At 41.5% G+C, this 24388-nt stretch overlaps 1 protein-coding gene across 2 annotated transcripts in view; it reads left to right on the plus strand.

Annotated features, from left to right (window-relative positions):
- Positions 1–5002: 5002 nt before the first annotated feature.
- The window catches only part of LOC122552452 (tetraspanin-1-like), a 56158-nt gene continuing 36772 nt past the window's right edge, over positions 5003–24388 (plus strand). Inside the window, exons 1-3 of one of the 2 annotated variants that reach the window (XM_043695184.1) lie at positions 5003–5186; positions 11664–11893; positions 18617–18687. In XM_043695184.1, the coding sequence (XP_043551119.1) occupies positions 18667–18687 (21 nt within the window). In that variant the 5' untranslated portion in view covers positions 5003–5186; positions 11664–11893; positions 18617–18666. The remainder of the gene's footprint in view (positions 5187–11663; positions 11894–18616; positions 18688–24388) is intronic. The other variant, XM_043695185.1, reaches the window with a different exon arrangement.

The following is a 24388-nucleotide window of genomic DNA, read 5'->3' on the forward strand; positions in this document are numbered from 1 at the left end:
TGAGGCCAATAAAATAAGATACTCACCAATAATTAAGCAAGCAATTTAGAAGAAATTTCTTTATACAGAGAGTAGTGAGAATGTGGAACTCACTATCACAGGGACTGGCTGAGGCAGATAACATTGTGATTCATTTAATCAAAAACTAGACTAGTAAGTGAAGGAGAAGGGAATAAAACATTATAAAAGGGAAGACATGCATTTATATTGTATTTTCCATGACTAACGAACATCTCAAAACACTTTACAGCCAATGAAACACTTTTGAAATGTCGTCACTATGACATAGGAAACATGGCAGACAATTTGCACAAAATCTGGATTAGAGTGGTGCTGGAAAAGCACAGCAGGTCAGGCAGCATCCAAGGAGCAGGAAAATCGATGTTTCGGGCAAAAGCCCTTCATCAGAAATTTGCACAAAGTACATTCCTATAAACAGCAATGAGGTGTGAGTAGATAATCTGAATCTGTAATGTTGATTAAGAGATAAATGCTGGCCAGGACACCAGGTATAGTTGCCTTCCTCTTTTTCAAAAGTGCTGTGATCTTTTACGAGAGAGCAAATCAGGACTTAATGCCTCATCAGAAAGGAGACATGCTAGCAATATAGAAGCATCTTCCATCCATATTGGAATGTCAACCTTGACTTCTGTGCTCAAGTTCTTGAGAGAGACCTGAATTCTAGACACTTCTGACTCATTGATAAGTGTGCGACCAACATTGTCACAACTGGCCCTAGAAGTAGCTTGATAGAATTGGATGTGGAAGAATGGGAACTGGCTTGATCAAAGCAACAAGCTGGTTGTGTGGAATGGTCTGTTTCAATGTCATATGTTTTATGATATTTTACTGGAACTTTTCAAAATCATGAATGATTTTGATAGAACAAATAATGAGAAACCGCTTCCAGTAGCAGACGATTAAAGGACTAGAGAGCACAGATTTGGGATAATTGCAAAAGAACCAAAATTGGGTGAGAGTTTATTTACGCAGTGACCTGTTGTGACTTACAATGTGTTGTCTGAACATACAAACATTAGAATACTTTTGCCTTAAAAATATTCAAAAACTTTGCTTTTTCAGGAAGAAAATTCTAAACACTCATGACCTTATGTGAGAAGACTGTTTTATCTCTGTCTTAAACAGGTGACCCCTTATTTTTAAACCATATCCCCTCGTTTTAGCTTCTGTACAGACCCTTCAGAATTATGTATCTTTCAATTAAATCACCTCTTTCTCTTCTAAACTTGAGAATACAGACAAACCTGTCTGCCCAACCTTTCCTCATAAGTTTATCCATCTATTCTATGTTTTTGTCTTTAAGGATACAGGAACCAGATTCAACATTGATTGAAAAGGAAATTGGACAAATACTTGAAAATGAAAAACATGATCATTGTACGACAGGATACTGAGATAACTCTACAGATGCCAATATTCCATCACCAAGTCACCCTTCCTATACATGTGCATATTACTTGACACTGGTCTGGCTTCCTCAGAGCCAGTTCTCAGAGAAAATAGAACGTCTGACACTCCTGTTCTTATCTGTCAACCATCTTAACAGCCCCAATAAGGGAACTCATACTCTGCAAGATCCACCTGGCTGACCTTGTTACTATCACTACATCCCTCCCCCTCTAAATCCAGGGAAGTCGGCCTGTTCTTTTCCTTGTAGACTGTCCTGGGACGTTTTCGCACTGGGTCTGTTTCCTCTGACTCAGCTTCGTGTGCGAGTGGTATGTACCTGACGGAAGCTCATTTCTTGTGCCTGAAGCATCTTGGAAGAAATTCATCCTCCTCTTCTGGAAATAAAGGCATTGAGGCAATGTCAGCCGCCGCGCCCATCTCAGACTGCAAGCTTTCTTCAACACGAGATAGAGGGGGGCAACCCACAGATTCCGGCAGCCTTTCTGGCTGTTCTGAGGGTGCGAGTATTTATTTAGATTCACTACAGTGTGAAAATAGGCCCTTCGGTCCAGCGAGTCCACACTGACCCTCCAAAGAGTAACCCACCCAGACCCATTCCCCTACCGTATATTTACCCCTGGCTAATGCACCTAACCTACACATCTCTGAACACTCTGGGCAATTTAGCATGGCCAATTCATTGAACCTGCACATCTTTGGACTGTGGGAGGAAACCGGAACACCTGGAAGAAACCCACACAGACATGGGGAGAATGTGCAAACGCCACACAGACAGTGACCCGAGGGTGGAAGTGAACCTGGATCCCTGGCGCTGTGAGGCAGCAGTGCTAACCACTGAGCCACCGTGCCACCGAGTATGTTTTGCTCCTGCCCCATTTGTGAGTTTGCAGCATTCGTGTGCTTATCCAGCACCGCCTCCCCCACCCAAACTTTGTACGTCATGTCCCTTACCTTGCATCATCCATGCCTCTTATCCATGCAGGGCCAAACTTCATCCCCTGAAGTAAACTGTCTCTCTCGCTTAGAGCAGTATTGTATCCACCATTGGTGTTCATGATGCCATTTCAGATACAATTGTTCTTCCTTCCAGAATGGTCTTTGGAATTTATTCAGATATTCAATAAAGTACAGGCAGCACAGTTCTATTCAATTAAGGTCTAAATATAGAGTACATCAAGATGTGCACAGTACTCAGAATCATAAATTAACCACAACGAGAAGAGCACCCTTTCAGTGAAATTGTAAGTTACAATCTTGTGGACCAATGATGGCATTATCATTCAAATCACGCTCATGGAATTCTGCTGCCTGCATCAGCAGCCTGATATCACGGTTATCTGAAGAAGAGTCATTTCAGACTTGAAACATTAATTCTGTTTCACTCTCCACAGGTGCTGCCAGACCCGCTGAGTTTCTCCAGAACTTTCTGTTTTTTCTCAGAGTTCCAGCAACATCTGGTTCAGTTTTAAACCTAACTTTGGGCAAATTATCAAACAAAGAACATGGAACCTGAGGATTGGCAGGTGGAGTTTAATTTAGAAAAATGTGAGGTGCTGCATTTTGGAAAGGCATATCAGAGCAGGAGCGTTGAATCTAGACTTGCACTACAATATACTGAGGAGGTGCTGCACTGTTGGAGACATTGCTTTTTAGAACTAAATCAGGACATTGCCTAATGCTGCCAGTGGAGACAAAATGATCTATTTGCATGCCAAGAATATGACTGCATCATTAAAATTCTGCATGTGCAATTCATGAAGGTAACAGGAGGAAACAGCAACCCTGATGCAGATTAGGTTAAATATGATAAATGACAATTTTACACAAAGACTAATATGCAAATAATAGGTAATGTGAGATATGGGAGGTGGAATAGATTGCTTGATAGCACTATCTGATACAGATTTAACATCAATGCTGGGGAGAAGTGATGAGTGTTCTTTGTAGCAGAAGTGAGCTAACCGTTCACAGCTCTGTATAATTCCAAATGCCTTTTAATTATGTAGAATTTTGTTCAGAGCATTACAGATTTGGTGGAGGAGGATTTATATGTACTGTGACACTTTGTCCCCTGCATTTATTTATATCTGTTCTAAACAGATCATATTCTCCCTGGGCTGTTCGCACATGTTTCTTCTCCCAGCAAGAATTTGGAAAATCACAGAATTATTACAGTGCAGAAGGAGATTATTCAGCCCATCATGCCTGTTCCCCTCTTAATGCAGAGAGAAAGTGCAGTGGATTTAGAAGTCTTAGAATATGAAGTTAATGGGATGGTGACTGTGAGAAATTTAGATAAGTCAATTAGAGCTGTTAGTAGCCAGTGCAGTTGCTTTGTGGAAAGCAATAATCAGTGGTCAATGTTGTTGCAATTCCAATAGAACCAATGCTGTACTGCACTGGGTGAGTCCATAATACTTCAGCCCTTATGGACCCACTTGTCAGTTTGGACTGTCTGTTGAATGTTAATAGTGTGGGACAGCTGTAGATACAGTTCCAGAAGATTGTGTAGGGGTTGCTGTTGCCCTGGGTGAGCCAGTGTTAGCACCTTTACTCTTAGAGTGTTTCTTTGGGAGGTATCTGGTTAGTCCAAATCAATGGAACCAGTAGTCAATATTCAGGGCATAGAATTGTTGAATTCTTACAGTGTGGAGGAATGCCATAAGGCCCATCAAGTCCACACTGACCCTCCGAAGAACATCCCATGCAGACCAACTCCATCCCTGTAGCCCAGCATTTTCCATGGCTAACCCACCTACCCTGTCCAACCCTGGACACTATGGACAATTAAGCATGGCCAATCCACCTAATCTGCATTTCTTTGGACTGTGGGAGCAAAATGGAACACCCGAAGGAAAGCCACGCAGACACCAGGAGAGTGTGCAATCTCCACATAGACAGTCGCCCGATAGTGGATCAAACCTGGGTTCCTGGAGCTTTAAGTCAGTAATGCAAACCACTGAGCTGTACTGTCCAGGCGGCGATTAATATTGTTAACCTGGGCAGGAGCTAGGTCCAATGCCGGTGTCCTGGTAAAGTTCCAGTAACCAGTGCGGTTACTCTGGGAGGACTCAGTCACGAGTGGTGTTGTCTTAGACTGGGGTCAGTTGTCAGTGCCGTCCTGTGGCAGGGAGCAGTGGCCAGTGCTGACATGGAGAGGGGATGATGATTGATGTTGTGGGATCGGGGGTCAATGATGTCCTGGGTGGCTGGCGTCACTGCTGCCCTGGGATGGGAAGGTGGTGGGGGGGGGGAGTGGGTGGTCAGTGCTGTTGTTGGGGGGGCGGGGTCAGTGCTGACCTGGGGGCGGGGTCAGTGCTGACCTGGGGGCGGGGTCAGTGCTGACCTGGGGGCGGGGTCAGTGCTGACCTGGGGGCGGGGTCAGTGCTGACCTGGGGGCGGGGTCAGTGCTGACCTGGGGGCGGGGTCAGTGCTGACCTGGGGGCGGGGTCAGTGCTGACCTGGGGGCGGGGTCAGTGCTGACCTGGGGGCGGGGTCAGTGCTGACCTGGGGGCGGGGGCAGTGCTGTCCTGGGGGCGGGGGCAGTGCTGTCCTGGGGGCATCACTGACCCCGGCCTCAGGACACCACCGACCCCCTCTCCCCCAAAGACAGCACTGACCACGCCCCGCCCCTCCTTCGCTGGTGTTTTTTGTTGACCGACTTTAAAGCGCATCCCTGCCTTAAAGGCGCATTCCCGTGACAGAGCTGGCCCCTCACCCTCCCTGAGGAGAGGGAGGCTCCCCAGCCACACAGGGTGAGTATTACATTCCTCTAGCCACGGTCACGTCCCCTCACTGTGCCACAGAATGAAAACAGTTTCCATTGGACGGACTGAGGGTTGCTCTTCAACCATGTGGTGCCTCACCTCATGGCCTCATTATGTCAGGGGACACAATGTGTTAAACACAGGGGAGAGGCTAAATATCACAAAAAGGAGCAAACACAGGGATCTGGGGAGTGCACTGCTGGGGCTGAACGGCCTCTTCCTGTGCCAATAATGTTTCTTCTTCTGCGCAAACTCTTGTCTTCTGACCTGAGGGGATGCTGGGTGGAATTAGAAATTCTTTGATATTGAAATGGATTGGGGCTTGGCTGCAAGAGGGAGTCACTGACAACACTGTGGGGTGGAAAGGGTTTGCCTTGCACCTCAAGGACTCAGGGGTTAGAGAAAGTGGTTCACCACCACTACCTTCTCAGGGGCAACTGGGCATAGGCAGTTAATGTGTAGAGATATCCCACTCCTGCGAATGATCAGGTGGTGCCTAAGATTCCAAATTGCTTTAATCGTTTGAAAAACAATTTGAAGATTTGAGCGATTCAATCATAACGCTGTCCCAGTCATTACGATCTGGGAGTAAGAATCCAGAGACCAACGGTCTCAAGGAGCTTGTTGTCAGTGTTCCACAGTTTCCAAGCAAGCTGGCATCTGAGATTGTGTACCCTGGTGGGCTATGAGTCTCAGAGCGGGCTTTGGAAATTTCTGGACAGCTGGAAGGATTGCACATATATATTTTTAAGGTTCAACAACCTTAACAACATATTAGACTTGCTAACAGAATTGGAGTATCAATGCATGTTCCCTGTAAATGGTGTGTAAGCAGAGTATGCAGCTATAACTACTTGCAAATTGGCATGTTAAAAATAACTGTTTTACTTGGTGAAAAAGAGAATCTCGTTATCAACCAGTGACACAAATGTAAGTTATTTTAAATAAAGGGACATTGGAAAATGCATATTCTCATTGACAAATAAATTGATTTGTTCAAATATGCTGAAAAAGTTCACGGGAAGCTCCACTTTTTAAATAAAAGAAGTAACACTATTTTAACATGTGGGGGCAGAAAGTAGCAAAAGCAGAACATCTATTTACCAGGTCCTTAACAGTTCCTTTATCTTAATATTACTCATGTATTCAGAAGAGCAAATGACATGCTTACTTTGCACAGTGTTTAAAAGTAAATATAATCAGGTTTTTCAACTGGAAATTTTATTTTTAAAGTAAATTAATTGCAATGAGTTATAATAGCCAGAATTTGGGGGATCGTATGGGGGTCAGGCTGAAGAAAGGCAGGCAGGGAACGTTCCACTTTTACCTCACTCTTATCTCATTGTTAAAGTCCTAGTTTAGGTTTGGGTTAAATAGATATAAGACTGTGACAGACATTTCTAATCAGTAAAGGAATCAAGGGTTATGGGGGAAAGGGCTATAGAGTTGAGGATTATCAGAATAGCCAGATCTAATTCAATGGAGGAGCAGACTTGATTGGCCAAGTAGCCTATTTCTCCAACATATTATGGTCTTAACTCTCATTTAGATGCTTTCATGTATCATGACTTGCAGCTTTTAATTTATATCTACTTCATATCCTCAGGAAACACTCTGTTTGATATAAAGCTTGTTCTTTTCATCATTTAAAAAAATCTAAATATGTTGGACTGCTTACTCCCACAAGCATTTGAATTTCTTCACTTACGTTGTCACACATGGTTTTTTTTCTAGTCTTTGACCAATGCTGCTCATAATACTTTGTTTCAGAAGAATACACAAATTATACTTGCTCCAAGTTATGTCATAGCGATGTACAGCACGAAAACAGACCCTTCAGTCCAAGTCGTCCAAGCCGACCACATAGATTCATAGAGAGATACAGCATGGAATCAGACCCTTCGGTCCAACGCGTCCAAGCCGACCAGATGTCCCAACCCAATCTAGTCCCACCTGCCAGCACCTGGCCCATATCCCTCCAAACCCTTCCTATTCATATACCCATCCAAATGCCTTTTAAATGTTGCAATTATACCATCCTCCACCATTTCCTCTGGCAGCTCATTCCGTACATGCACCACCCTCTATGTGAAAAAGTTGCCCCGTAGCTGTCTTTTATATCTTTCCCCTCTCACCCTAAACCTATGCCCTCCAGTTCTGGACTCCCCCACCCCAGTTGTCTGTTTATTCCTATCCATGCCCCTCAAGACTTTATACACCTCTATAAGGTCATCCCTCATCCTCTGATGCTCCAGGGAAACAGCCCTAGCCTATTTAGCCTCTCCCTGGAACTCAAATCATCCAACCCTGGCAACATCCTTGTAAATATTTTATGAATCCTTTCAAGTTTCACAACGTCCTTCCGATAGGAAGATCAGAATTGCATGCAATATCCCAAAAGTGGCCTAACCAATGTCCTGTACAGCTGCAAAATGACCTCCCAACTCCTATATTCAATACTTTGACCAATAAAGGAAAGCATACCAAACATCATCTTCACTATCCTATCTACCTGTGACTCCACTTTCAAGGAGCTATGAACCTGCACTCCAAGGTCACTTTGTTCAGCAACATTCCCCAGGACCTTACCATTAAGTGTATAAGTCCTGCTAAGGTTTGCTTTCCCAAAATGCAGCACCTTGCAATTATCTCAATTAAACTCTGTCTGCCATTCCTCAGCCCATTGGCCCATCTGATCAAGATCCTGTTGTAATCTGAGGTAATCTTTTTCGCTGTCCACTACACGTCCAATTTTGATGTCATCTGCAAACTTACTAACTGTACCTCCTATGTTCATATCGAAATCATTTATATAAATTACAAAAAGCAGTGGACCCAGCACTGATCCTTGTGGCACACCACTTGTCACAGGCCCCCAGTCTGAAAAGCAACCCTCCACCACCACCCTTTGTCTTCTACCTTCAAGCCAGTTCTGTATCCAAATGGCTAGTTCTCTCTGTATTCCGTGAGATCTAACCTTGCTAACCAGTCCACCTTGAGGAACCTTGTCGTGCGCCTTACTGAAGCCCATATAGATCATGTCTACTCCTCTGCCCTCATCAATCCTCTTCAATACCTCTTCGTAAAACTGAATGAAGTTTGTGAGACACTGATGTAAAATACTTGTTTAGTTTCTCCCCCATCTCCTGTAGCTCCACACAAAGGCAGCCTTGCTGATCTTTGAGGGGCCCTGTTCTCTCCCTAGTTACTCTTTTGTCTTTAATGTATTTGTAAAATCCCTTTCGATTCTCCTTAACCCTATTTGCCAAAGTTATCTCATGTCCCCTTTTTACCGTCCTGATTTCCCTCTTAAGTATACTCCTACAGCCTTTATATTCTTCTGAAGATTCACTTGATCTCTGCTGTCTTTACCTGACATATGCTTCCTTCTTTTTCTTAATCAATACCTCAATTTCTTTAGTCATCCAGCATTCCCTATACCTACAAGCCTTTCCTTTCACCCTAACAGGAATACACTGTCTCTGGATTATCGTTATTTCATTTCTGAAGGCTTTCATTTTCCAGCCATCCCTTTACCTGCGACCATCTGCCCCCAATCAGCTTTTGAAAAGTTCTTGCCTAATTGTCAAAATTGGCCTTTCTCCAATTTAGAACTTCAACTTTTAGATCTGGTCTATCCTTTTCATAACTATTTTAAAACTAATACAATTATGGTCACTGGCCCCAAAGTGCTCCTCCACTGACACGTCAGTCACTTGCCCTGCCTTATTTCCCAAGAGTAGGTCAAGTTTTGCACCTTCTCTAGTAGGTAAAAACAAGGACTGCAGCTGCTGGAAACCAGATTCTAGATTAGAGTGATGCTGGAAAAGCACAGCAGTTCAGGCAGCAGCCGAGTTGCAGGAAAATCGACGTTTCAGGCAAAAGCCCTTCATCAGGAATAATCTTTTCATAACATATACCATAACCACCCTATTATTCTTACAGATAACTGAAATCTCCTTACAAATTTGTTTCTCAATTTCCTGCTGGTGATTCGGGAGTCTATAATACAATCCCAATAAAGTGATCATCCCTTTCTTATTTCTCAGTTCCACCCAAATAACCTCCCTGGATATATTCCCAGGAATGTCCTCCCTAAGTACAGCATTAATGCTATCCCTTATCAAAAACACCACTCACTCTCCTCTCTTGCCGCCCACCCCCTTTCTATCCTTCCCATAGCATTTGTACGCTGGGACATTAAGCTGCCAGTCCTGTCCATCCCTGAGCCACGTCTCTATAATTGCTATGATATCCCAGTCCTATATTCCTTAGCATGCCCTGAGTTCATCTGCTTTCCATGTTAGGCCTCTTGCATTTAAATAAATGCAGTTTAACTTATCAGTCCTACCTTGTTCTCTGATTTGTTCATGCCTGTCCTGACTATTTGACTAACTGATTTTCCCATTTGTACCAGTTTCAGATTGATCTCTTTCCTTGCTATTTCCCTGGGTCCCACATTCCTCCTCCTCCTCCTCCTCCTCCCCCCCACCCACCTTACTGGTTTAAATCCTCCCAAGCAGCTCTAGCAAATCTCCCTGCCAGTTCAGTCCCCTTCTAATTCTAATGCAATCCATCCTTCTTGTACAGGTCACTTCTATCCCAGAAGAGATTCCAATGATGCAGAAATTTGAATCCATCTCCCCTGCACCAAATCCTCAGCCATGCATTCATCTGCTCTACCCTTCTATTTCTACCCTCACTAGCACGTAGCACCAGGAGTGATCCAGATACTTATTGCCCTCGAGGACTTCCCTTTTAAATTCCTGCTTAACTTTCTATATTCTCTGTTCAGAATCTCATCCTTTTCCCTTCCTATGTCGTTAGTTCCAATGTGTACAATTACCTCCTGCTGGTCCCTCTCCCCTTTGAGAACATTTTGCACCCTTTCGGAGATATCCTTTATCCTGGCACTAAGGAGGCAATACATCATTCTGATTTTTTCACTGCCAGCCACAGAAACGTCTGACTGTGCCTCTGACTAGAGAGTCCTCTATCACAATCGCTCACTTGGAACCCAACGTACCCCTCATTACCTTGGAGCCAGTCTTGATACCTGAAACCTGGCTGTTCGTGCTACATTCCTCTGAGAGTCTCCGACATTTTCCAAAACAGCATACTTGTTTGAGATAGGGATAGCCACAGGAGATCCCTGCACGACCTGCCTAAGCCTCCAACCTTTCTTGGAGTTAAACCATTGACCTGACTGTATCTGCAGATTTTCTCCCTTCCTTTAACTGCCATCCATCACAACCTCGAGCTCTTGTAAATTCCTTAATGTCTCTAACTGCCAGTCCAACCGATCTATGTGATCTGTTAGGATTCACAACCAAAGACACTTACTGCAGACATAATCATCAATAACACAGAAACTCTCCATAAAACCCCACATCCGACAGTAAGTGCACATCACTCTGCTAAAGGCCATCTTTGCTCCTTCACAATCTACAGACCCAGAAAATAGCACCGTCTTATGTCAGTTTTAAAATTTTATAATTAGCAATGCATAGATTTGTTTAGTGTGCCACTGTGTTTTTAGGGAGCTTCCAGAATAGTTGCAACTTTTGACTGGGGAGGTTCAGATATGTGGTTCTGGGCAAAAGATAACAGAGTGGAGTGTGAGAAAGGACCTTCCTTGTAGCTTGATGCCCATCCGGGTGCTGGAAGTGGCGATATACAATAGACTTCAAAAAGAAATTGGGCAGATACTTGAAGGAAACAATCTCCTGGGCTAGAGGGAAAAGAGCAGAGGAATAGAACTGCATAAAATGCTCCATAGAAACAGCAGAGACCTGAAGGTCTGTATGATCTCTTTTTGTGACGGGACTAATTTGATGCATACTGGAACATCGTTGTTACAAATCTTTTTTGTGGGAGTTGTCATGTTCACAACTGAAAATTGCTTGCCAGAGTGGGTACAATATTTGTTGCTGTGGGACCTTCCTGGTTTGTAAGTCTTTGTAGCATCTGCCTTATTACCAGCAAAGTACAAAATGACCATTTTTTCAGTCTGGCATTTGCCAGTTAAGTTCAGCAAGCTGTTTTGGTGTTGGGAATTGCTGCTCCCAAACCTAAATCTGTTCTTGCACAGCATCAATACTACATACTTTACAGAAAGAAATACCCAATGTGAAGCTGCAAGAAATTTGCTTTTACTTTCAGTAAAACGTTCAGGAAAATTGGCACCAGTTGCTGGTCAGCAGTTACCTGAGAGCAGCTAACTCCACAAACCAGGGGGCAAATTTCTAGTTGGAACCTTTACCAATGAAACCATTGAGAAGCACGTCCATCAAGCAGCTTTTGCAAGGGGCCAAAGGATTTCTTTTGCCAATTATTATTGGCAACTGCTTTGCCAAAAATGTAGCCAGGTTGAAGCCCTTTTAAGTGCAATGCAACCTATGAAAGCTACATATTATGCAACCAGTGGGGTGAACATTAAACTTACTCAATTTTTTTTCTCCCCAGTGGGAGAAAGAAGGGATCAGCAGAGATCAGGTGTGGAACCAGAGTATACATCAGGGACACTGTGGGTATAGGTGTGCGCAAGCAGAAAAGACGGCTTTCATTCAAGCTCCTAAAACTACAGTGCTGCTGCTTTGGTTAGGAGACTTCAAACAGGATTACTGACACAAAAAGCGTGGACTGAAACGGGCAACTTCAGATTTGAGCAGAATACATCAAGGCTACTACGTGAGGTAAGCTGACAAACCGATTGTTTGAAATCATTATCCTGTCTCTTAGGAAGTATAATTTGTTGATGCAAAAGTGAATTACAGTTTCCATTAAGAGTGAAATTTGATTGTGGACACACATTCAGTGACAAAATTTGAGGTCTTTGTTCTTTTAATTTATTGATGGAAGTTTTCCCTGTGAGATGGTATATTTGGTTCCATTTTATAACGCTTACTCCAACTTTAATTAAAGAAACAATAATTAAATTTTAGAGTAATTTTGAGTGCATTGATAAACTGTAATAGTACATTCGGTTGAAGAATGTAAATCTCCAGTCTGTTGAGGGTTCCTGACCCTGCAGCATAACAGAAAATAAAAGGTGGAAATTAGGGAAAAATATAAATGGTGTTACTACGCAGTCATCTAATCTCAAAACAAATTATGCATCAGAAGTTCAAAAATGAAAGAAAACTTTATGAAGTGGTAGAATATTCTCTCTGTAGGTTTCCAAAAGGAACAATGGATGATGCTATAACTGAGCCAGAATCAGAATTTTTGTTTTTGTATTGTTGGGGCAGGAGTAGTTTAATGTTTTTGCCTATATTCTTTGCAACTTAAACCCATATTCTATGATGTCCCCATAGCTAACACTTCAGTAAATCCATACTTGCAAATCCACCCAGGTCTGGGGGAAATCAGTGAAAAGCAAAAATAACAATTAATTTAAACTTCAGTTTATCTTTGCAAATCCTACTTTTGAAAGAGATTTCTATACAAAATGGCTGCCCTCAGACATCCTCTGAACCTCGGCGTTATATTCATTTCACGACCCTGAAGGCTCAGATACAAGAAATATTCAGGTATATGTGAATTGTTAATAATCAACATGTTGATTCTTTAAACAAAGATTAACTTAGTATGCCATGAGGATGTTTTTTTCCAAATCCAAACACTTACCACCTCCAAATGTAGCATGAAATTTTGAAATGATAAAAGGTTGTATCTTGCTTTACAATGATCTGCATTTATATCATGTCTTTCATGATCACCAAATATCACAAAATACTTTATAGCCATTGAACTGTTTATAGGGTCACTGTCATTTTGTAGGAAACACAGCAGCTAATTTGTGCACAGCAAGCTCCCATAGAGATGTGATAATCTGGTTTTGTGTGATACTTGTTATTGGATAAATATTGGACAGGACTCTTTTCCCGCACTTCTTTGGAACACTGCATGGGATTTTTAATGGCTGTCTGACAGGGCATCAGTTCAATGACTCATCTGACAGATTACACTTTTGACAGTGTAGCACCCATCAATACCGCACTGAAGTGTCAGTCTTGATTTTTGTACTCAAAATGCTGGATACAGCTTAAACTCACAACATCCAGACTTGGGGCGATAGTGCTACTAGCAGAGCCATAGCTGATCTTATTATTTATTGTTATTAGTTACCTATTTTAAGTCCATTTTTTCACTTGTGCAGTGGAATAGTTAAGAGACATGACTGTCTCATTCCAGTTCCTCAGAACTTAAGAAAACCCAGCATGATTCAGCAATATTTCATTGAGCAAATGATAAATTTTGGTTAAGCATCAACTTCATGAATTTTGAGTCTATTTCTCCTTGTGTTCAAACTTTAATCGAGAGTTTGTGAGCTCTTGACAATAATTAATGATTGAAATGCAAAAGATACTTTGGTTCCAGTAAAGAAATGCTAAGGTAGGGCTAAAAAAAACGTTGCTGTTGAAAATGTTACTACGATATATACACATGAACTAGGACAGAAGGTATTGCTATTCAGTTTACTGAACAGGCACGAGGGGCTCAGTGACCTATTGGGTAGCTGGATCCAGAGGGTACAATTTGACCTTTAAAATCAGGAAAAATCACAGAAATGTGAAAGCACAGAAAATAGATGAAAATTGCAGAAGAATTTAGTATGCAGAAGAATTTCAACCATTTACAAATGAGATGAGGTGGAATTTTTTAAAGGATTGCGAATCTTTGGAAAACTTTACCCAGAGAGCTGTGAACTGTCACTGAGTATGTTTAAGATAGAAGGTGACAGTTGTTGGGCACTGTGTGAATTAAGAGATGGAAGGATAGTGAGGGAGGCTGGGGTTGAGGTAGCCATGAACTTGCCGAGTGACAGAGTATGTTTGAAGGGCCAAATTACTTGCTCCAGCTGCAATTTTTCACGTGCTTAAATAAAGGCCATTCAGACCTGTGCCTAACTTGTTAAAAGAAGAATAATAAATTCCAGTTCCCTTCAGGAAAACAATTTGGAAGATCCTGGGTTTGACTTCATTTCTGCATAATCTTGAAGACACCACAGCATTCCTGTTGTACAGAATCTGGAAAGGAGGCAAAGTAGGACTGAAGTATCAATTAAAGTAGCAAGTAAAATGGGACCTGATGAAAATACAATAGAAAGCAAATGGTATGGAAAAAGTAAATTTAAAATGCAAACTTCAAATGAACCAATGGCACAACTAGGATAGAAAGTCAACCCAGTATCAATAATGTGATATAAAATAAGGCAAATTTAGGGCTGTTTCCAGAAAGATCTTTTTCACTCAGAGGGATCAGTATTTAGGATAGTTTATTTTTACATTAATCAAAACAAGTGTTGGAATATTAAGAGACAGTTTAGTGCTGTATTTTGGGAAAGGTAGATTCTTTCTGTAGAAGCTAGGATGAGCAGGCTGAACTTTCCCATCCTCATCTATCTGGTGATCTCATGAGAGGAAAGGTACTTGTGAAGTGGTTGCTCCTGTTCAGTATGCGTGTGGAGATTGGATCTAGTCCCAAGGCCGAGTGGTTTTACTAAAATCACAGTCCAAGCACATACCTTTAAGGGCACCACTGAGAGTGAGTTACTAAGGGTACTCACTATCTTTGAAATGAGCCTGAGAAAAGGGAAAGGAAACAGAGAAAGAAAAATGTAGCCTGGTGTCTGTCTTAAGGAGACAACAAATTACAGGACCGAGCTCTCTAAAGAACAGCAACTCCATGACTCACTCCATGAAGTGCATCATCTAGCAAGTCCCATACGTCGGAACATGCTGTCATATTGCACACCTGTGCCCTGGTTTATTTATATAATAATCTCAATGGTGAAATGTACAAATAAAATTCATGGAAAAGTAAAAAATAACTTATTAATCTAACAGACAGGACAATTTAAAATTGGAATTATTTCAGTGAGTGTATGTGAGCGAAGGTTTACCAATTGAGCCGCTTACTCCAAAATGATTGCTTCATCAGGAAGCTGAGTGCTTTACTGAATCCGTTGGGATCAAGTCAGTCTTTTTCCATAATATTACATCAACATTGTGCATGTAAATAAAGAAAAGTACTGTTTTTGCCGTTTAAATCGGATCTAGATACCTCTGTGGTTATAGTTAGCAACAATAAGGGACTTACATACCATTGAAACAAATGTATAATTCTTAGCTGCTCCTCCAATTAAATGAGGTTTATGGAGCCTCATTTGAGCCAAATAAGAAGCATTGACAAATATCTTTTCTTTGTTTCCCAATTGCAAAGAATAGTATGAAGAGAAATACCACAAAGAGGATATAGACTTGCTAAGTGACAGTTTAAAAATTTGGCAGATGGAATATTATGTGGAAAAATGTGAAGTCATACACTTGGACAGGAAGCACAGAGGAGCTGTTTATTGTTATCGTTTTATTCATTTATGGAATATGGGCTTCACTGGCTGGGCCAGCTTTTATTGCCCATACTAGTTGCCTTTGAGAAGATGGTGGAGAGCTACCTTTTTGAGCCACTGCAGTCCACGTGCTATAGGCAGATCCACAATGCAGCTAGCAATGGAGATCTAGGATTTTGACCCTGCATCACTAAAGGAACAGTAAAATATGTTTCCAAGTCAGGGTATTAAGTGGCTTGGAGGGGAACTTGCAGGTGGTGGTGGTGGTGTTCACATGTGTTAGCTGCCCTTGTCCTCCTGGATGGAAGTAATTGTAAATTTGGAAGCTGCTGCTCAAGAAGCCTTGGTGAATTTCTGCACTGCATCTTGTAAATGTTACACATCAAACGTATTGAGTGTCAGTATGGAGGAAGAGGATGTTTATGGCTTCAGTGTCAATCAAGCGGCCTGCTTTGTTCTGGATGGTGTCAGACTTCTTGTTTGGAGCTGCACTCATCTGGGCAAGTGGGGAGTATTCTATCTTGACTTGCCCCTTACAAATGGTAGACAAGCTTTGGGGAATCAGGAGATGAGCTACCTGCTGCACAATTCCTTGTTTCTGAGCTGCTTTTGTAACCACTATATTTATATGGCAAGTCCAGTTCAGTTTCTGATCATTGGTAACATCCAGCATGTTGATACTGGGAGAATTCAATGATGGTAACACCACTGAATGTCAAAGGAAATGGTTAGATTCTCTCTGGTTGAAATGGTCACCGCCTAGTACTTGTGTGGTGCAATGTTATCGGCCACTTTTCAGTCCAAGCTGAAAACTAAGAAAGACTGCAAAAAGCTGCAACACAGAGGCATTTGGGACTTCTCGTGCGTAAATCACAAAAAGCTAGCATAGAAGATCAGCTAGTATTCGGGAAGACAAATGAAATGTTGACCTTTATTTCAAAGGGAATGAAACATAAAAATAGGAAAGTCTAGCTAAATCTATACAAGACACTAATTAGACCTAGAATACAGTGAACAATTTCTGTAATCTAAGGATATATGCTGACTTTGGAGAAAGTCCAGGGAATATTTATTAAGTTGATACAAAGTATGAAGGAACTTTCTCATGAGGAGAAATTGAGGAGGTTGGGCCTGTAGTCATTAAGGTTTAGGAGAATGAGAGGAGACTTTACTGAAACTATCAGCATCTAAGGGGGGCTTGACTGAAGTCATCATAGGAATAGTCAGCATGGCACTGTGTAGGGGAGGTCCTGTCTCACAAACTAGATTGAGAAAGTGATGAAGGGTAGGGCAGTGGAAGTAGCCTACATGGACTTCACTAAAGCATTTCACAAGGTGCCTCATGGTAGGCTGGTAGAAGATAAAGTCACATGGGATCTGGGGTGAGTTGGTTACAAACTTGGCATGGTCTAGAAGACAGAGGGTATTTGTGGTGTTTTACTGACTGGAGGTCTGTGACTATTGATGTTCCACAAGGATCAGTGCTGGAACCTGTTTTGTTTGTAATACATATAAATGATTTGGATGAAAATGTAGGTAGTCAGATTAGTAAGTTTGCAGATGACACAAAATTGGTGAAGTTGTGGATAATTAGGGAGGTTGTCAAAAGGTATAGATCAGTTAGAAAGTTGGGCAGAGAAATGGCAGATGATGTTTAATCCAGACACGTGTGAGGTGATGCATATTTGGAGGTCATATGCAAGAGAAAAGTATACAGTCAATGGCAGGACCCTTAGGAGCATTGATATACAGAGAATCTTGGGGTACAAGTAAATAGCTCCCTGAAAGTGGCAACACAGGTGGATAAGGTGATAAAGAAGGTGCAAAACATGCTATATATAAAAATTGGCAAGGCATGTTACACCTGTATAAAAATCTTAATTAGGTCACATTTGAAGTATTGTATGCAATTCTGGTTGCCACACTATAAGAAGGATGTGGAGGCTTTGGAGAGGGAACAAAAGAGGTTTATCAGGATGTTGTCTGGATTGGAGTGTGTTAACTATAAGGAGAAGTTTGAGAAATTTGAAACAAAAACAAAATTGCTGGGAAAACTCAGCAGGTCTGGTAGCATCTGTGGAGAGAAATCACAGTTAATGTTTTGGCTCCAGAGACCCATCCTCAGACCAGTGAGGACCCACAAACAACAGTGAGATACATGATCAAATGACCTGTTTTAATCTTATTGCTTGAGAGGTAAATATTTTCCAGGATATCAATAATTCTCTCTACACTTGTTCAAATGGTGCTCCATTTGACAGCTAGCTGAGAGAGCTGAATTTCTCCATCAAAAGGTGACACCTCTGATGGTGCAGCACCCTTTCAACACTGCATAGAAGTATTTTCATTTTTTGTTGACATAAGATTTGTATGGAACTATTATCAGACACAAAATAAGTCTTGTTTATTTCACACTGTTGATAGCTTCAGATGTACCAAAGTGTTTCACTGCGGGGGAATTACTATTGATGTATGGCCACTCTTAACTCATGAAATGCAGCAGACAATTTCCATATAGTGAAACCTCACATATAGCAATGGTTATTTAATCAGTCTTAGTTCTGTTAGATAAGGAATAAGTGCTAGCCAGTACATCATGATAATTCCTTCCCATTCAAACAGTATTCTGCAACTTCAGTTTAACATCTCCAAAGGTTCAGTACTCCCTCAGTCATGCTGTGGTGGGTCAGGCTAGATTACAAGCTAAAGACAGCTTGTATTCAATGTTGCTTCACAGAACGTTTCAAGGTAAAAATGGGCCCTTTCATCAATAACCTTACATCTGTTTTTCTCCATAAACCAGCTTGTCAAATTCCAGCCCCTGCCTTGTCCCACAGACATTTTAATATTCCCCAAGATCGAGGAAGTAGACACTCTTTAAAAGAAAAAACTCACTAACTCCAATTGTTTGGGGTGATGTTTTTTGTGTGTTTATGCCGGGGCCAGACGGAGATATTTTTGAGACATTTGCTCCTAATTTTGGACACGTGTCCAGAATCAGCCAGTGAAATGCTCTTCTCCACCTTTTGATTAATGAGTTTTTATTTTAACCTCCCATTTTCAGCTCGACACCTGCCATTACACTCAGTAAACCGGAGAAGGGCTTCACAGCAGATGTTCGTAGCAAGTCTTTCCGTGAGTGACTCCATAAATTTGGCACACTTTGATAGCCTTTTTTGGCTCAATGTCAGCCGTTGTAAAATCTACACCACCATGTTGTTGAAATTAAAATTTGTTTGTGAATTCAAATGAAAATAATCCCCTACATAACATCATAAGAAATGGGAGGAAGAGAAACCTGAGTCTGCTGCCCCGCCAATAATTATTTTGTTGATCTGATTGTGGCTTTTACTCCACTTTTTTGCCTGTCCCCCATAATCCTGGACTCCCTTGTCAATCAACGATCTATCCAAACTTTGCATTGAATGTACTCAATGACTAAGCCTCCTATGCTGTCTAATGGTGTAGAATTCCAAAGTCTAATGATTATCTGAGACAAAACATTTCTCCTCATTTTCATCATAAGTGGGAGACCCGATTAGTTCTAGATTCCTGCATGAGAGAAAACATCCCCTCAGCATCTACCGTGTCAGACCCCCGTGAAATCACATATCCTTCAATAAGGTCACCTCTCCATTTTTCTAAACTCCAGCGAGTATAGGCCCAGCCTCACCAACCTTTTTCAATAAGGCAAACCCCATTATCTCAGGATTCAGCATAGAAACTCTCCACTGAACTGTCCCCAGAGCAAATATACTCCTTCTTCGTTAAGGTGACCACAGAGATATCTCACCAATGCCCTGTACAATTGTTATAATACTGTACTTCCATTCAATACTGCGGTAAAGGTTACTATTCCATCAACCTTCTTAGTTACTTCCTGTGTGCTTCATGTAAAAAGACTATTGCATTCTGCAGTCTCCCCATTCAACTAATATCCTGCCAACCTCATATTTTCCCAGATTATATTCTATCTGCTAACTTGTTGCCCACTCACTTAATTAATCAGTATGTGTTTACAGGCTGCATGTATACTCCCCATAACTTGTTTTCCTTTCCATATTTCTATCATCTGCACATTTGGCCATGATACGGTCAGTCCGTTCATCAGTCATTAATGTGAATATAACTAGTCAAAGCCTCAGTACTGATCATATTGGGACTGCACTGGTTACAGTTTTCCAACTTGACACTGATTTATTGATCCTATCTCTTGGTTTCCTTTTAGTTGGCAGTTGCTGCTATATCACCCCAACATCATATGCTCTTGTACAATAATCTTTTATGTAATACTGTATTAAATGCCATTAGGAAATCCAATGATGATGCAGGTGGGAAGGTAGCAGTTCTAGAGGGATCATGAGGAAGAAAGTGAAAGTTAGCAGGTGTTTCTGATTTTAAAGCTGGCAACTAAGATATTTATTTACAAAATGTACTTTTTTGGTGGTACCATTTAAGGATTGCTCATTAAGCCCCATGTTCATTTTGTGTAAATGATAACTTTTTGTGCTTATGGAACGGAGTGTCGACATTGGAACAGATCATTCCGTCTTGCTCCTAATTTTACCTTTAATCATCTTTGAGTCAATGAATAGTGGAGGACACGATTCAGTTTGGTAAAAGAAGCGTTAAATGGATGTTAAACCCCTTAGTTGCATATGAAAACCATCCAAAGCTTGTTTCAAACCATGCAGGTCTCTTTAATTGATAATGTACTAATATTGTTGACATTGTCCAGACTGTGTACACATATAATTTTGGATTTAAATGACAATTGTTTCAATCATGAATATTGACACTCTTCACTTCTATTTGCAAAAACAATTTTTTTTAAAAACTAAAAAGAATTTACAGTTTGGATGGGCAAACAGGTGGGAGTTTGTCCCAATGTGCAAATCAGCATCTTGCTCTGTGATAGGACTGTGATAGGATTGAAATACAAACATGCCAGGATGTGGGCTCTGTGATATGTGGTTCTTAAATAATTAGTTGCTCTGCAGAACGTTTATTATACTGTTCAGAAAGTTAGCTTTCTCAGCTCTGCTGTCCCTACTTGAAGAAGCTGAGCATTGCCATGGTCCAACTACATAGGCATCAATAGCCTTACACTACTCTGTCTTTGACCTCAACCAGTTACTTCAGCCCCAGGTGCATCAGAGTTCAGCCTCATTCTGCGCTCATCCAACATCAACCTTTAGAGCTGAAGGAGACGTCAAAGGATACCAGTTGAAAAAATCCTAGTTGAATAATTATATCTCTTTGACATAGGTTCCACATCTACATCATCCCAGACTGAAGAATGAATCATTGAGATTCTCAAGCCTAGCTACTTCATACAATTTTTAAAAAAATTTCATGTGTACTACCAAGCCCCAGACATTACCTTTTTATTTGTTATGTTTTACAGTGTTCATCATGGAGTTTTGTAGCCCATTCAGTAGCTACAGAGTGAATGATTATATAAGCATTCTTCCCTAATCTCACAGAGGTTGAGTCTGATGCTTAATCTTTTTTAAGAATTTACTAATATTTCAGTCACATGATCAATGCATTTGCCTAAGTTGACGAAATTCGCTGATAAAATGTAAGATTTGTATTTGAGACTTTGCCCTTCTCAGTGTTCAGTTTTCTGGTGGGTTGATGATTCAAGACGGTGAAAGTGTTTTCGTCACATTTTATCCAAGAGTAGATGGATGGAGGAAATAAAAATCCAACACCATAAGCAATGCAATATCACCACTACTGACTGAGGTGGTAAAGTTCTGAATGACTTATCTTCCAACTTACCTGTTAAAGATGCATATTTTCATGACAGCATTGGTAGGAGTGATCATTGCACAATCCTGATGAAGGTGAAGTTCTGTCTTCACATCAAAGACACTTTTCATCATGTTATGTGACACTACCAGTAGTCCAGATGGCATAGGCTTAGAACAGAGCCAGTTGCTCAAAACTGAACATCTAGGATGTGTGACAGGCTATCAGCAGCAGAATGGAATTTCACCATTATCTGTAATCTCACTTCCAATATGTTCTTCACTGTACCAGTATCATCAAACCAGGCACCAAACCTGGTTTAATGGTAGTGTAGGAGAGCATACAACACAGCAGTGTGTGCATGCTGAATAACAGAACCAGAATGTGATAGACAGTGCTAAAAAGGATTCACTTATAGCTTTGCAGTTCCAACACATCCAAACATGAATGATGATGGATGGTTACAGTAGAGGCTCTAAAAATGTCTCCATTCTCAATGATGATGGAGCTGAGCATCAGTGCAAAAGACAAGGCTGAAGAGTCTGCAACAATCTTCAGCCAGGTTGTCCATCTCAGTCTGCAACTCAAATGCAAGTCTTCAGACAATTTACTTCTCTCCATGAATTATCAAGAAGTGGCTGAAGCAATTGAATACATGAAAGGCAGTGGGCTTTGACGACAAGTATAGTTAGTTCTGCTATGACGCGCATTTCTTCAGCATGAATTGGCTATAATGCTATTGAAGAATTTAGACTATTATTTGTAGAACACAAACTTGTCTTACCTGTATTGGCTATAATGCAATTCCAGCCCCATTAGTTTAAATGGCACTGCTGTAACGCGATTTTCATATATTGCAGGATCTCACGGGAACAGAACTATCATGTTATTATCAGAGCCGACTGTAGTCATGAAGCCTTGTGCGTCAGAATTAGCCATTACCACAACCAAGCTATTCCAGTCTAGCTGCAACATTAGCATCGAACTGGAAATGTGGTAACTTACTTAGGTATGACCTATCCACAAAAAGCAGGACAAATCCAGCCTCGCTATCAGAGCTCCACCAAGCTACACTCAATCATCAATAAAGTGAGAGAAAGCGTTGTTGATGTTGCTACTAAATGTCTCTTGGTTTACGAGGACCATGCAGCTGCAGTATAGATTGCAGCTTTAATCTAAAAATGAATTGAGGTCTTGAGGTGAGGTGTGAGTGACTGTCCTTGACATCAGGAATTCTAAACAAAATTAAAAGTTAATGGGAATCAAAGAAAAGAATCACCACAAAGGAAAATTGATGATTTTGGTTGTTGGAGGCAATTCATCTCCACTCCTGGATATTGTTGCAAGAGTTCCTCAAGGTAATGTCCTTGGCCCAACCATCTTCAGTTGCTTATTAGTGGCCTTCCCTACAACAAAACCTCTGAGCCTAGAATGCATCAAGATCTGTACAATAATTAGGCATTGTTCTGACAAGTGCCATATAACATTCATGCTTTACAAGCACCAAGCAATGTGGACTGCAACAAGAAAGAATCTAACTAACTCCCCTTCGCATTCAAAGACATGACCATTTCCAAATCACCCACTGTCAACATCTTGGATTTTCCCTCTGATCAGAAATTTAACTAAAATCAGCCGTTTAAATACTGTGGCTGCGAGAGAAATTAGAGGCTAAGAATTCATAGGTAAACAACTCATCTCCTTTCTGTCAAAAGCCTATCCACCATCTACAAGGCACATGTCTGGAATATGGTGAAATGTACAGAGCTATTGAGTCATACAGCCAGAAAACAGACCCTTCCATCCAACTCGTCCGGCCGACCTGGTCCTAAATTGAACTAGTCCCAACTGCCTGCATTTGGCCCGTTTCCCTGACTTACTTTTGGGAAATAAGGCAGGGCAGGTGACTGGGGTGTCAGTGGGGGAGCCTTTGGGGCCAGCAACCATAATTCTATTAGTTTTAAAATTATTATGGAAAAGGATAGACCAGATCTAAAAGTTGAAGTTCTAAATTGGAGAAAGGCCAGTTTTGACGGTATTAGGCAATAACTTTCAAAAGCTGATTGGGGGCAAACATTCGCAGGTAAAGGGACGGCTGGAAAATGGGAAGCCTTCAGAAATTAGATAACGAGAGTCCAGAGACAGTGTATTCCTGTTAGGGTGAAATGAAAGGCTGGGAGGTGTAGGGAATGTTGGATGACTAGAGAAATTGAAGTTTTGGTTAAAAAGAAGGAAGCATATGTCAGATACAGACAGAAGAGATTGAGAAAGTGCTTAGAAGAGTATAAAGACAGAGGAGTATACTTAAGAGGCAAAACAGGAGGGCAAAAAAGGGGACATGAGATAGCTTTAGCTTTAGTAAGTAGAATCCAAAGGGTTTTAATAAATCCATTAAGGACAAAAGAGTAACCGGGGAGAGAATAGGGCCCCTCAAACATCAGCAAGGCGACCTATGTGGAGCCACAGGTGATTGGGGAGATACTAAACGAATATTTTGCATTAGTGTTTACTGTGGAGAAGGACATGAAGATATAGTATGTGGGGAAATAGATGGCGACATTGTTAAAAATGTCCATATTACAGGGGAGGAGGTACTGGCTATCTTGAAATGCTTAAAAGTGGATAAATCCTCAGGACCTGATCAGGTGTACCCTAGAACTCTGTGGGAAGCTAGAGAAGTGATTGCTAGGCTGAAAATGTGTTGCTGGAAAAGCGCAGCAGGTCAGGCAGAATCCAGGGAACAGGAGAATCGACGTTTCAGGCATAAGCCCTTCTTCAGGAATGAGGAAAGTTTGTCCAGCAGGCTAAGATAAAAGGTAGGGAGGAGGGACTTGGGGGAGGGGCGTCGGAAATGCGATAGGTGGAAAGAGGTCAAGGTGAGGGTGATAGGTCAGACTAGGGTGGGGGCGGAGAGGTCAGGAAGAAGATTGCAGGTTAGGAAGGCGGTGCTGAATTCGATGGATTTGACTGAGACAAGGTGGGGGGAGGGGAAATGAGGAAACTGGTGAAACCCGCGTTCCTGCCTTGTGGTTGGAGGGTTCCTAGGCAGAAGATGAGGCGCTCTTCCTCCAACCATCAT

Source organism: Chiloscyllium plagiosum, chromosome 8 (assembly GCF_004010195.1).
Source record: "Chiloscyllium plagiosum isolate BGI_BamShark_2017 chromosome 8, ASM401019v2, whole genome shotgun sequence".
Lineage (NCBI taxonomy): Eukaryota > Metazoa > Chordata > Chondrichthyes > Orectolobiformes > Hemiscylliidae > Chiloscyllium > Chiloscyllium plagiosum.